We start from the raw sequence: 14,290 nt of genomic DNA on the forward strand, positions 1-14,290 counted from the left end.
GGAGTCTGGGGTATTTCACAGGTTTCTGAGGCCAGGACGTGGCCCACTGGAGAATACACTGTGTCACCTACTGTTCACTCCCTGGAAGGGCTCTGCTTCCAGAGCACTAGTGCCCGAGCTTCCCCAGCCCTTCCTGCTGACACCGGATCCCCTGCTACACCCTTCAGGTGTCAATGGACTGCTGAGATCTCCAGGTTGGCCTCGGTTTGTAACAGGAAGGCAGTTCGATTGAGGGCCCCAGCCAGTCACCAAATGAGGAGGATGAACAGCCTCAGCTCCCCCACCCATCCCAACCGGGCAGGCCCCCTACCTCACCCCCTCCAGCTCTACCCAGGGTCTGGGCTGTCAGCGTTGGCTCCTCCATCCTCGCCGCCCCTCCCATGGGCCTCGGGGGTCGTCGGGGCGCAGTGCGCAGCCCACGCGGCAGGTGGCGGCGTCTCCCCGCGCCCCGCAGCTCCCGGACCTCGCACGCCCGCCCTTGAAGGTACCGGGAAGCGCCCTGCCCAACCACGGCTCGCGCGGTGTCCCCGGGCTGGGCGCCGGCGGGGCGAGGGCAGTTCCGGTGCCTGCGCTACATTCTCCACCCCCCTCCCACCCCGCCCCCGGGACCCGTCGCGCAGGCCCCGAGGGTGCGGCACGGGCAGAACGGGGATAGGCGGGGAGGGGCCCCAGGGGCCGGGAGGCCGAGTCCCGGGTGGGCCGGGCCTCTCCCCTCCGCCCGGGACTGCGGCCGACGGGGCGCCCGCGGGCCGGGGCTGCATGGGGCTCCCGCGCGTCCCTGTCTTCTGGCTGCTGCTCCTGTTCGCGGTTGTCTGCTTGGGGATCCTCGTCGCCCTGTACTCCTCGGCGGTGGAGTCATACCCGGGGCCCCTGACCGGAGCCAGGTAGGGGCTGCCGCGCGGGACCTGTCTGGAGGGCGCAGGGGACGCGCGGGGCGCCCAGCTCAGGGCTGGGCCGCCCTCCGGGGTGGCTTGACGCGGGCACTCGGGCTGCGGCCCTTTGTCCCCAGAGCCTCCACCCCGGCGTGCTGCCGGGGCCCCACAGCCTCCGCCGGGGTCGGAGAGGAGCTTCGCCCCTTGCGCACCGGCGATCCGCTCCCGACAACCTTACGCTTACTTCCCTCCGGCCCTGAGAAGAAACCCTTTCTATTGTCCAGATTTGGCTAGGACACCTGAATCTTTTAAAAACAGCCCCGTTTTTGCCACCCATTGTCCCTCGCTAACGTCACGTTTTTTTCAAGCTCTCCTTGGGAGCAGGAATCCAAGTCTCCCGGTTCCAACTTGGCCGGGCTCCTCGGCCGGGCTGCGGCGGGTCGCCTCTCCCTCTAGCTGTGGTCCCCGCCCTCCCCGCGCCGGGCTCCCTTAACTCCCCGCTCTCTGCTCCGTTTATTTTGATAAGCACCGTCTGGGCGCAATCGGGCGCGATCGGCGAACTGGGGCCGATCCTGGGCTCCATCCAAGTTCCCGTCCCTGAGCCTCCTCCTGCGCTCCGCTCCCTTTCGCCGACCCTGGGCACCTTTCTTTCATTTGTGCCCCAGGAGGAGAAATCTGAGAGCCTGCCTTTGCTAGGTGATGGTTCCAGTTACTGAAGAAGCCTCAAAAGGATTTAGCTTTACTTCTGGAAGGTGGGCCAAGCTGTGCCCAGAGCCTGGATTTCTGAGGCCTGCGGGGCGTGTCTTTCCCTTCCCAGCGCTTTCCCACCGGCACAGTCCTTACTAAACCTTGCTCCAGGAATAAGGAAATGAAATCAAAATTAGTGTCTGCTATCAGGAAACAAGGTCAGAAGCCACCCAAATTTCCAAACAATATGAAACACCCTTGCCACTGATGATGAGTCCGGTCCCTTTAGAACAAAAGGTGCTCTAACAGGCAATACCTGAAGTTATTTCATCTCCCTGGAGTCAGAAATTGCATAAGGAGGACTGAGAATATTGAGGGTATTAAGAAAGGGGATCCTTGTCAGTTTTATGTAAGGATGTTTTGAAACACACTTGAACATCTGTTGAAAGTAACTAATACCACTCAAAACATGAGGTTTGCTGAACATCCATTACACCTCAACAAAGCTTTTTTTAAAGATCTTTCATCTTTCAAAAATCTAGTACAACCCAAGAACCTGTCCATATCCTTGTTGTTTTGGTGACGTCTGTGCTGTAATTAAACCCCAGGGGCCAGGTCCAGACTCAGTCTCGGTAGGAGGTGGGTAAGCAGGGTGGCAGGTGGGATGGAAATCTGGGCGGGGACAGCAGGCTGTGCGACCTCCCCAACTGGGGACCAAAAACGGACCTACCTGGCTGGCTACAGTGGAGAGTCCAGGGAAGCAAGGCCCTGGGACCAGGCCTACCACACCTGAGACGGGGCTCTCCTTGCAGGTTAGACAGTGGAATCGGTTCAGGAATTTACTCACAGAAGAATCTGAATCAGTAGTTCCTGGGCTTGGATTTCTAGACTTGTTTTTTTCTGGAGGAGGGGGTGAGGATACTACAGGACGCCAGTTACCTGCCAGTTACCATCTACCGTGAACATTATTTTGTAAAAGAAAAGGCTATTTTAGGGCGAAGAATTCCTAAGAATATGATCTAAGTTGAGTAAATTTAGTTTTATGAAAAACTGCACAACATCGACCTCCTTTCTCCTCGGGCTGGTTAAATTTTCCATAGGGGTGCGGGTGAGCTGGGCTGGCCCCTTCCCCACTCCTTCCCAGCTCCCAGGCTGGTGTGTAAATGCCCATGGATTCCGGAGTGGGAGGGGCTGGGGGAAGTCTGTGAGCGTAAGGGGTGCTCTGGAGAGAGGAGCAGGCCTCCCTGAGGCTGGGGCAATTCAGAGCAGCAAAACTGGATTGGGGGGCTCCCCAGCCCCGCCCCACAACTCTGTCCCTTCTGTCTCTATTCCACCAATTCAGCAGTTCCTCCATCAGGTTCCAAGCCTGGTTGCGTGTTAGAATCACTGGGGAGGGAGCAAAAGCTCCCTAGGATTCTCGAAGGCCACCTAGGCTGAGCACCGCAGTCCCAGTTCCTCAAAGACGAACTACAGGATTATGTGGGTGGCCCCTCTGGGGCACAAGGGACAGGTGGGGGAAGGGATCACCCTGCTTTTCCTGGCCTGCTCCTCCATGGTCTTTCACAAACCTGAAGGCAGGCTTTTTATGTAAGGTAACATAAATTCTGTGTTTGCACCTCCCAATAGTTCAGGCAAGGCTTTACTGGGGCCCCTGCTGCAGTAGGGGGAAGCGAAAACAAGTAACAGGTTCCCTTGCTTGCTCCCTGGGGGGGGGGGGCGGGGGCGCGAGTTGGTTCCTTATACTGGGTGACAGTAGGAATGGGTCCAGGCGTTGGGCCAGAGGGGGTGCTTAGGTGCCCACCCCCTTGGTGGTACTACCTGTGCAGGGTACCTGTGCAGTATCCTGCTTTTGCTCGACACCCTGCTTTTGCTGAGGTTTTGGTCTTTTTGTATCTTCTTGTTCATAATTTGCCCCAGTTGCACACGCACCCAGCTATTTTTAGTCCCTTATAAGTTTCTTTGCATTCTGTGGCTCGAGGGGTCGTTTGTCCACGTGCAAGCACTGCAGCAAAGGCCCCCAGGTCCCAGCCTGTCTCAATGTGATTATCTTCACACTTGTATGATTACCCCAGCTGAACAGACAGAGACTGAGGTTCCGAGAAGTTCAGTAGCTTCCAGAGATCCTGGGATACAAATCCACGGAGTCAGGCTTCAGACCCATGCCCTTCACCAGGTGAAGGGGGCCCAAGGCACCTGGGATCTAACACCTGTTTCTGGGGCCTTTTGGCAGGGAGACCCCTCAGATGGTCACAATCCCAGGGGGCTGGCAATCTTTCCTGTTTTATCTTTTCATCTCTTCACCACCACCTCACTGTTCCTATACACTCCACATTTCAGCCGCTTGCCAAGGGGCTTCTTTATTTCTTGGTTTCTGGGTAGAACATAATAATAGGACAGTATTTTGTGTGCCCAAAGAGAGAGGGATGGGCAAGAATCGGAGCACAGAAAAAACAATCAGACCCTGATGGAATGTCAGCCCCCAGAGCTAACAGAGCCAGACAGCAGGTTCCAGGGGCAGGTGAGATCCCTGCTTTACTTCTGCCTTCTCCCCCAGGAACATCACATCGTCTCAAGCTTTCTTTGGACCCAAGGCATCGAATTCTACGACGAGAAAGGTACTGGGGCCAGCTACCCTGGGGCGGTTTCTCACATTCTCAAGTTAGCATTCGGGGGGAAAAGGGGAAAGAGAAGCACAAATGAGAACATTCTCAGGAGCCTGCTGGTGGGAGCACTCTGGAACCACCACCCCCCCCGCCCCGCCCCGCCATTCCCCCAAAGGAAGCAGAGAACTGAGCAGCCAGCCAGTCAGGGCTCCTCAGACCTGACCACGGAGGTTCCCTGAACCCTAACAGCAGAGAAGGGTGACTCCATATTTACTCCTTGGGGTGTAGCCAGCTGAAAAGTTCTGGGAAGTCTTGATTTGTCTTTAAAAGTCCTGTGACCTTTACATTCTACTCCTCAAAATGTCTTTTTACTGTAAAAGTCACATTTAAACTGCTCACCATGAAGTAAACACCAAGCCCTGGGAAGATGGTTTTGAGCACTTCCGGGCCCTGCTCTATAACAGATCACGCTGACTGTGGCCTGAAAGGCCGTCTCAAGCGTTTTACGTGAGTTCTCTCACTTAAGCCTCATTGCAAGCCTGTGAGGCAGTTTTACAGATGAGTAAAATGAGGCGCAGAAAGGCTAAGGTCACTCATGGAGAAGAGGTGGTACAGGGGTTCGAGCTTCTCATTCGACCCCAGAGCCTGGCTCTGAACCACTGAGCAATACGGCCTCACCCCCTCTGCGTGCTGTGGTTGGGAGGGGTGATGACTGTGTAATTCTGGCTTGATTCGGGTTTAAGAGTTGTTTTTAATGCCCCAGAGACTGGAAATTGTTAACTGAAGCCTCAGGGAGCAAGATTTCACCCCATGCAAGACTTAGTGACCGCTGAGCGGTCAGAGACAGAGTAGGCAGCCCTGGGCAGGTGATGGGGACCCCTTCTTGATAACAGAGGCCGGGTGGACACTTGGCCAGCGGGCTGAAGAGAGGCGTCAAGGGTCTTATAAGTGCTTGGTCAGGTCACCTTTACTTTTCCTAAAGTCCTTTTCACCTTGAGCTGCTTGGTGCTAATTGACATATTTCCCCACCTCATTTAAAAAAAGGATTTGAGGTGGCTTTCGGATACATATGACATGGCAAAAAAAAAAAAAAAAAAAAAGAATAAAATGAAGAAGCAGGTAAAGGAAAAATAAAGGGAGGAAAATTAGACAACGTCAGATAAGTGCATGAAAAATGTGCCACAGGGTGTAAGAGATGGGCTATATATCCGGCTCTTAGCTTCCTAGTGGCCACGGCAAAGAAGGAAAGTTTGCCACTCTGTCCATGAGGTAAAAAGCAAGCCAGCTGCCCAAGGAAAGTGCAGCCTTTCCAGATACAGAGACCTGAAGATTTTTCTCTTGGAGCCTCATAAAGAAGGCCCTGGAAAACATCCCTATGATAAACCGAATAGTAGTGAAATTAGCGCTGTCAGTTCGGCTTAATGCTTGCTTTGAAAACATGAATTTGTTCCATAAGTATTTGCTATATTAGTAAACAATATGAGCATAATCCAAATTCCGTGTGTGTTTTCAGTGATTCTGTCAGCAAGAACACTGGTAAATGCGGAAAACCACACTCAACCAAAGGGAGCCATGTAGGAATACACAAAAGGCACACACGCACACTTCAGATAGCCATCCGCTTCATCGCATACGCTATAACCAGCTTTCCACCACTTCACGAAAACTCCCAAGCTGCCACCCTTCCGATACCCACATCCACAAGCAAATGTCAAGTCTTTTCCAAGGTCAAGTGCCATATTCTTAGTAGTACTTATATATTCCTTAACCAGCGAATGTATGTAAAACTGCTTCTATCTTACCCACGTTCTTATTTTATGCATCACTGATCAAGTTTTTGAGTGTTGCGCTGCTAATCCCTTTTCCCCAAAGCCCTGTGGTTTTGGTTGCACAATTCTGCATAATGGTTTTTAGGCACTCATATGTCACATAAGAGCAGAAATGACTGTACAGCTCTTTCCTGCATTGTCCTTTATCAAACCAACGGCTTAACAAAGAGCCCCCTTCAGTGGGAAGAACAGCTCCACCCAAGCCGAGGCTGTTCGGGATTCTGACATGGGGGCTGCAGGCAGATGGAGCTGAGGCCTTTTTGGTACACTGCCCTCCTTCAAGGTCGCAGTGTGCAGAGGCCCTCGAGGGCTTTCTATGGCAGCTGGAACAAATTACCACAAACTGGGTGGCTTAAAACAAGAGAAATGGATTCTCTCACAGTTCTAGAGGGCAGATGTCTGAAATCAAGGTGTCAGCAGGGCCAGCCTCCCTCTGAAGGCTCTAGGGAAGAACCCCTCCTGGCCTCTTCCGGCGTCTGGAGGCGCCAGGTGTTTCTTGGCTTGTAGGTGCATCACTCAATCTCTGCCCCCATCAGCACATGCCTTCTTATGAGGATACCAGTCACTGAATTTAGGGCCCACCTTAATACAGTATGACCTCATCTTACTAATTACACCTGCAAAGACCCTATTTCCAAATAAGGTCACATTCTGAGGTTCTGGGCAGACATGAATTGGGGGAGGAGACACTCTTCAATTCAGTATAGGCACCGACTGGCAGAAACATGTCATAAGTCTTCCCAGCAGCCTGTTCCACGTGAATCCTACGGCAAGGACTGCCAGAGCTAGGATTTGGATCCAGGCTGACGGACTCCTAAGCCCAGGCTGGACCTCCTCCTCCACTACAGGGCAGGCAGGTCTTATCCATTTGTGGGAAAATGCCTCAAAGTTCCCCCCTAGTGTGAGGTGAAGTTGTAGGAGGCCATCAGGCCCCAGATGTGGCATCCAGGAGAAGGGCTGGGCAGGGTAAATCCAGAAAGCTCCCAGCCCCACTGGGCTGCTGCACTACAGGCCACCTGGGCCTGCAGATCGGGGGGTTGCCCAAGTCTAGAGGGAGAAGGGCGGCACTTCCCTTCCAGCCCCCTGGTGGCTCCTACCCACCCCAACCCCCAGAAACAGCCCTCTTCTCTTCTCACCCACAGAACCTGCCCTGTCGACACCCGCTTTATCTCGCCATTCAACGGCACCCTCACTTCCGGGATCTGTTTGATCTCTCCATTCCAGTGCTGCTGTCAGGGAACCTCTTCACCCAGGAGCTCTGGGACAGCCTGAGCCGGCACAAAGCCCCCTACGGCTGGCAGGGGCTCTCCGGCCAAGGTAGCCTGCAGCCCTCTGGCTTCAACTAGTCCATTGTTCCTGCTTTTGGCCTTGGTGCAGAATGGGCCTCTCCTCCCTCACAGCACCAAGATGTGGACCCCCTGCCTCTTCCTTCCAGGCGGGCCTCAGGGCTCGACACCCCTGCTGTGCGACTCCTGACTCCCTCCCCCCTCATCTCTATAAGCAGCACAGTGTTCAGAAGAGGGGCCTGGCTGCCCCTGCAAGTGGCTCTCACCATCCTGGGGCTTCCCTGGTGTGAAAGATGCCAGTGCCCAAAGGTGGCTGAGGACAGCGGCTGTGGGGCCTCAAACAGCCTGCGGGTGGTTGCTTCTGTGGGAAACCACCCAGAGCCCCCTCCGCGTTAAATCTGCCCCCCGCCCCACCATGCCTCCGATTATTTTCTTTGGGAATACACACGGTCCTGGGAGGACTGGTATGAGTTCTTGAGATGATTGAGGGCACAGCCAAACCCCCTGCCCCACCACCCTCTTCCCACTGGCATTTCACTGTCCTCCACCCTCTGTGCCTCTGGAGAGGGGCTGGTGTCAGGCCTCGGGCAGGTGGGGAGCCAGGAAGTCTTGGGAAGGCCCCAATGACCCATGTGACCCCTCGTGGTGCCCCACCCTGTCCCACACCCACAGCCATCGCCTCCACCCTGAGCCTCCTGAATGGCTCTGAGAGCACCAGGCTGTTTGCCATCTCCAGGGAGCTGCTTCCGGGCTGCATCCGGTGTGCCGTGGTGGGTAACGGAGGCATTCTGAATGGTTCCCGCCAGGGTCAGAACATCGATGCCCATGACTACGTGTTCAGGTATGTGGGGCAGGGGCCAGGGAGGAAGCAGGAGAGGAGCTGGGTGGAGAGCTGGTCCCCAGCCAGCCCCCGGGGGGCGGGGGGAGCATCATAGGTGAGGGCATGGGCCAAGGCAGCAGTGGCCTCAGGCAGCTCAGCAGTTGTAATGCGCAGACAGGCACGGACAAAGGCATTACGGAAACAGGCCCTGAAGATAAGCGAGGGTGTGGTCGGCTAAGGGGACCCAGGAGGAAGGAGCTGCCAGGGTCAGCTTTGTCCACTTCACAAGGCATCCCTTCAGGTCCCGAGTTGTGGGGATGGGGCTAGTGACCGGGCACTGGGGCTGCTGTGGGCAGAGGGAGTGACAGAACCCTGGGGATGGAACAGGGACAGGTGAGGCCCCCTGGGGATGGAAGTAAACACGCAGCATCGTGTAGCCACAAGCAGGCTGATGGGCCTCTGTTTGGACCAGACTCAATGGTGCTGTGATCAAAGGCTTTGAGAAGGACGTGGGCACCAAGACCTCCTTCTACGGTTTCACTGTAAACACAATGAAGAACTCCCTCATCTCCTACTCAAACCTGGGCTTCACCTCTGTGCCGCAGGGACAGGTGAGGCTGCCACTGACAGTCGGTGCCATTGTTTCCCAACCCGCGTCTGAGGGGTGGGCCACAGGGTTCCCAAGCCCCAGCCCAGTGCATAGAGAGGCTGTGCCAGGGTCTTGGGCCCACGCAATGGAGCCACTGAAGGGGCGGATCTGGGCAGGGGCGCCCTGTGGTTTCAGGTGGCTCAGGACAACTCTGGGGTGGAACACGAATGAGTATTGACTGAAAGCTTATGGAATGCCAGGCACTTACAGAGGCCACGCCAGCCCTCTCTTACTGGTGAGGAGACTAAGGCTCAGGGCCCCTTCAGTCAGTAAAGCAGCGGTGGGGCTGGATTCAAATCCAGACTCCCCCGCACCCAGAGCTCAGGCTACACACAGTATTTACTGAGTGCCTCCCTCCTTCCCAGCACCGGATACAGGCATCACAGCAGCCCCTTTCCAGAGGGCGGTGTGTCCAAGGCCACCACCCAGCCAGAATCATCAAAATCCAGGCCCCTCTGACCGCAGTGCAGGGTTGTTTCCATCTCTCACGCTGCCCACTAGAAGAATGATGTGTGCCCTCCTGAGGGCTCACAGCAGACCATGCAGGAAGCTGAGGCTCAGCTGAGCAATCGAGGAAAACACGCCCAGAGCCGCAGCTTCGGAGCAGGAGAACTGGAATCTGAATCTGTCTGCCGCTTCCAGTTTCCTTCAACCACAGCTGGTTGTTGTAACAGTGCTTCGCTTCTACAGCGGGCTGGTTACCACATGCAGCGGGGAGGTCCCAGGATAAGGGTTCTGGGATGCTCAGTAGGACTGGTTTGAGTTTCTAGATGCTTCCTCCTCTGACCAGGGAATTCAGGGGTGTCCTAGCCACAGTGTCTGTGCACCGAGGCCTCTTTCAGCTCGTGACAGAACAACACGGGACAGCTCCACTTCTGGTGTAGCCACAGAACCTGTAGGCATTATCTATAACTGCATGACAAACTACCCCCAAACCTAGTAGCTTTAAGCAACACACACCGATTATCTCACAGTTTTCACGGGTCAGGAACTCAGAAGCAGCTCAGCGGGGTCTCCTCAGGGTCCCCCAGCGGTCGCGGTCAGGACGGGCAGGGGCTGCAGTCCTCAGGCCTGCCTCTGGCCGGAGCTCAGATGGCTCCCTCACAGCCCTTGCTCCCCCAGAGTGAGCGATCCCAGAGAGCAAGGAAGCTCCAGTGCCTTTTATGACCCACTTTCCAAGGTCACATACCCTTCCTTACTTCCACTTTTTCCTACGCGTTAGAAAAATTTTGTTCATTAGTCACTAAGTCCAGCCCACACTCAAGGGGATGGCAATTAAGCATCACTTCTTGAAGGGAAGAGTATCGAAGGATTTGAGTACTGAAACCAGCAGGGTACCTGAAAGTGGGAATTACAGGCATAAGAGGGAAATGCTCCCGTCAGGGCAGACAGACTGGGCGGAGAGCGGTCCACTCTGAGCAGGATCTTGACGTGGTCTCGTTCCCACTGCGGCTGTTTCTCTGTCCCTCCGACAGGACCTGCGCTATATCTTCATCCCCTCAGACATCCGCGACTACATGATGCTAAGATCGGCCATTCTAGGTGTGCCTGTCCCTGAGGGCCCCGATAAAGGGGACAGGTGAGCAGCCAGGCAGGGGGCAGGGCATGGTAATGCTCCCAGGGTCCACTGTCAGATGGGAAAGGTGGGTGAAGGGGGCAAGAAAACCCCCGAGTTCAACAGAGCATTAGAAGATTAAGCTCTTTTCCTACCCCCAGGAAAGCCTAGGTAACGCTGCTGGTCCCCAGGGACCCTCCTGACAAGGTGGGCTGTAGGTTCGAGGGGCTCCTTCCTGAGCAGGCAGGCCTGGCCCCTCAGCTTCGGGCTGCTGTCCCCACAAACAACCCAGCCACCCAGCCAGTGGCAGCCGTAGGACCTGTCCAGCACATTGTGTCTGGAAACCAAGAGTGGGGGCCAGTATCCATTCCATTCCTCTTGGCGGGCACCCTCCCAAGACTGCCCATGAAATGGGAGAGCAGGCGACGTGAGTCCAGTGTCCGGCGAAGTGGGAACAAAGGGCCCTCTGTCTTTTCTCCCCCACCTTCCTGGGCAGCAGGCCTGTGTCCAGCTCTTTTGAACCATGTCCTGTCCTCATCTAAACCTCCTCCCTGTGGTGCTGAGACAATTTCTTGTCCCTGAGTCAGGTCCTTAGAAATCTGTGCCACCCCCGTGACAATGACCAGCCTCCCATCTCGGTGGCTCCAGGACATCTCACCCACCATGAAAGAGCAGCTGCTGAGGCCTCCTTGGGGGGCTCCACCAGCCCTGCCCTGTGCCCCACCCCCCTCGTGATTACCTAACAATCCGTTGCAAGAGCTCACAATGCTGCAGCTGGTCATGAGGGTGGGCTATGTGACGCGGGGCAGGACTGGCTCTGGGGGGGCTGGCTCAAAGACATCGAGCAGACATAAGCCTCCCCAACACCAATGAGCTCCCCCTCCCACACCCCTAATCCTTCCCCCTCCCAGTCCCCCTCTCAATCCCGATCCAACCACATCAACCAGCAGCCCTACGCCAGCGCCGGTGGCTCAGCCCCTTCCCCGTCCTCCACCCGGGGGTCTTCCTCCCGTCTCCCCTCTCACCCTGCCACCCCAAATGCCTCACAGCCCTCTTCCCGGTCTTCCTCCCTGAACCCTAGCCCTCATGTCCAGCCTCGAGGGTCTGCCCAAAACATCACTCCACCCGCCTCCAAATCTCCCTCCCAATCTGGCTTAAAATCTCTCTCTCGAAACTCTTCCCAAACTCCCCCTGTGCCCAGCGCTCTGTCTCCATCCTACAGCCCTGCACCCTCGGCCTCCTACATCGGGCCCATTCGGCGCATCCCGCCCTACATCGCCCCCTACGTGCCCCACTTCCTGAAGGAGCCCCCCTTCTTCCAGCCTCCCACCTCACCACTCCCCCAAAACCAGTGCTTCCCCTGCCCTTCCGAGAACCAAGAGAGCGCCCCCTCTGAGTCTCTCTACTTCCCTCTCCTCCCACCCCCTCCCCACCACCCGGTCCACTGCTGCTACCCGACCCCTCCCGCTCTGTTCACACCCCCCTCCTCTCTCACGTACACCCCGCCCTTGGAGGTCCTGGTGGGCGGGAAGCCGCACGTGGTCCCGACGGTGCTGCCCGCCACCTTCTACACCCCCTTTTCCCGCTACTACGTCCAGCCCCGCCCCTACCGGTCCACACGCCGCCACCGTCCCAGCGCCCTTCCCCTCTCCTCATTCCCCAACGGGCCGTAAGACGGCACCGGCCCCTCTGTCCACTTCTATCGTGGGTCCTAGGCCTCAGACCTATTTTGGACCAGAAGCCTCTGCCAGCAAATTCAAGCTACTCCATCCAGACTTCATCAGCTACCTGACAGAGAGGTAGGTGGGGGCAGGGGTGGTGCTGGGAAGAACTGCTTCACCCCCGCCCCTGGCTCCACACCCACCGGCAGCACCGGCTTTATCCCCCCAAGGACTAAACCCACAGGGGGGCCATGTACGAGGACGCCGCAAGCACTTATACTGCCTCACTTACTACTTTGAGTATTATACCTTGATGGAGGTGGTGTTCTATCAGTCAAGGTAGATGGGAAATGGAGAGGGAACTCATCAGGTTTTCTTACTAGGAAAGCTCAGGAAGCCTTAGGTCAGGCATGGGGGGACCATAGATGTGGGGGTGTATTGGGACTGCTAGAGGCCGAGTTGTCATCACTTGCGGGCCTGATCACAGCTCAAACACAGGAGACCATGGGAGGAGCCTGGGGAACACCTGCCTGCAGATCTCAAACCCCACCCCCCTCATCACCTCACCGGTGCCTCCAGTCACAGGACCTGTGTGCTCTGTCCTCATACGTGGCTCCTGCTTGGCCCAAGTCTGGAGGTAGAAGCTTAGATATCCGGCTAATTAACTAGGCCACCTTTGCCCTAGACACTATGGTGCAGGAGGGTGTTGTAGAGAGGAAAGGTGAGTTAGACTGGATTCAGGCTTCTAGAGAGTGGGAGGAAGGGGAAGGCTCTCACCTGCGGTCCTTTGGGAGGACCTGTTCCTCTTTGTTATCTCAACCAAAGATTTCTGTGTATAGTTCATTTGGGGGTGGGTTGGGGTAGAGGGGCAGGAAATTTTTGCAGTTTTCCAACCAAATTGGTGTAATGGCGCAACCGTCAAGCTAGCTGGTGTGCAGGACCTGCAGGACCCAAAGTCCTGAGTTTTGATGGCTCTTTTTGATTCCAGGTTTCTGAAATCCAAGTGGATTAACACAAAATTCAGAGACCTATACATGCCTAGTACTGGAGCCCTCATGTTGCTGACAGCACTGCATACCTGTGACCAGGTAAGAGGTCTTCCCTCTCAGGAGCCCACAGCAGCAAAGTAGGTTTGAATGGAACCTAAGTCGATCCATGATATCCCCTACATGAGAGGCCTGCTAGCCCAGATCTGGGATTTGTAAAATGGGGACAATATCTACCCAAGATGGTTGTAAGGCTGAGTGAGAAAATGTGGGAAGAGCACAGTTCAGGGTGTTAAAGTGTGGCGAGAGCCGTTGATCCTCACCTTCACACAACACAAGGCAGCCATGGGGGGACGTGGCTTCTACATTCGCGTCACTTTACACATAGTGGAAGCGCAGTAAATGCTAACTCAGTGACTGTCCTCGTCCAGGTTAGTGCCTATGGATTCATCACAAGCAACTACCAGAAATTTTCTGACCACTATTTCGAACGAATAAAGAAGCCACTGATATTCTACGTGAACCATGATCTGTCCCTGGAAGCCACCCTGTGGAAGGACCTGCACAAGGCTGGCATCCTTTGGCTGTACCAGCGCTGACCCTGAAGCACCCAAGACCTTTGTGTTTTTGCAGAGCTGAGGCCCTTGGCCCCTCAAGTGGCCAAAGCTGCCTTCTGGTCTTTTCAGCCTGAGAGGGGCTCCAACTGTCCTTGACCCTCCCCCCGCTTCTTCCCTACAGAGGACACCGAGTGGATGTGTGACTGTCACTGAAGCCTATTCTTTGTGAGACACCCCACCTTGTCCTCAGCTCATCTGGTCTGAGGCAGACATCCCAACCCTGGCCAAGAAAAAACGGACTGCTCTGTGCTGGATTTGTCTTTAAAACCGAAGATAACACTCTCAAGGTGAGACTGCCCCTCACCAGCGTGAGGCAGGCATCCTTCATAGCTGAGCGTTCCCAAGACAGTAGTGGCACGAGGTGACTAGGTCAGTGGAGCGGCTCAGGGTCTCTCTGTTAACAAAGATCAAGCAGCAGTAGAAGCAAACGCACGCTTCTCAGCCCAAATCCTCCCACTAGCATGTCCAGCTTCACGCAAACTCCAAAGCAGTTCAACTCAAGGCCATGTCGGAACAGCCTTTCTGAGAACAGGACCGACTCACTTCTGCCCCGATAAATGTGATTTGGAACTAGATAACTGCATAAATGGTGGATAACCATTGTGTCTGTGTGTGTTGGGGAAAGTAGTATATCATGCAGGGTGTGTAGCACAAAGAATTCAGAATCCAAGAACCACGGGAATTTGATGGGAGTCAACCATGCAGAAGGTCACTGGCCCTTGATT

General features: G+C 55.5%; 1 protein-coding gene across 5 annotated transcripts; it reads left to right on the plus strand.

Moving 5' to 3' along the window:
• Positions 1-541: 541 nt before the first annotated feature.
• Positions 542-14,165, plus strand: LOC137212980 (alpha-N-acetylgalactosaminide alpha-2,6-sialyltransferase 2-like). Of its 5 annotated transcripts, XM_067717233.1 has the most exons (10): positions 747-884; positions 1,538-1,624; positions 4,114-4,174; positions 7,134-7,308; positions 7,950-8,118; positions 8,570-8,708; positions 10,222-10,325; positions 11,900-12,100; positions 12,951-13,050; positions 13,380-14,165. In XM_067717233.1, exons 2-10 carry the CDS (start codon positions 1,572-1,574, stop codon positions 13,545-13,547), a joined length of 1,170 nt encoding a protein of 389 aa, XP_067573334.1. In that variant the 5' UTR covers positions 747-884; positions 1,538-1,571; the 3' UTR covers positions 13,548-14,165. The 5 variants fall into 5 exon arrangements, with proteins under 5 accessions (XP_067573332.1, XP_067573336.1, XP_067573331.1 ...); XM_067717230.1 differs by lacking the exon at positions 1,538-1,624 and having other exon boundaries at positions 575-884; XM_067717234.1 differs by lacking the exon at positions 1,538-1,624 and having other exon boundaries at positions 577-884; positions 12,017-12,100.
• Positions 14,166-14,290: the final 125 nt, after the last annotated feature.

Source organism: Pseudorca crassidens, chromosome 19 (genome assembly GCF_039906515.1).
Source record: "Pseudorca crassidens isolate mPseCra1 chromosome 19, mPseCra1.hap1, whole genome shotgun sequence".
Lineage (NCBI taxonomy): Eukaryota > Metazoa > Chordata > Mammalia > Artiodactyla > Delphinidae > Pseudorca > Pseudorca crassidens.

Bases quoted from the DNA above. Each gene is read 5' to 3' on its own strand.
- LOC137212980 (XM_067717230.1), top strand. From the start codon at position 760: ATGGGGCTCCCGCGCGTCCCTGTCTTCTGGCTGCTGCTCCTGTTCGCG. The intron at 4,175-7,133 runs GTACTGGGGCCA...TCTCACCCACAG, and splicing joins CGAATTCTACGACGAGAAAG to AACCTGCCCTGTCGACACCC. The intron at 8,119-8,569 runs GTATGTGGGGCA...TGTTTGGACCAG, and splicing joins GCCCATGACTACGTGTTCAG to ACTCAATGGTGCTGTGATCA.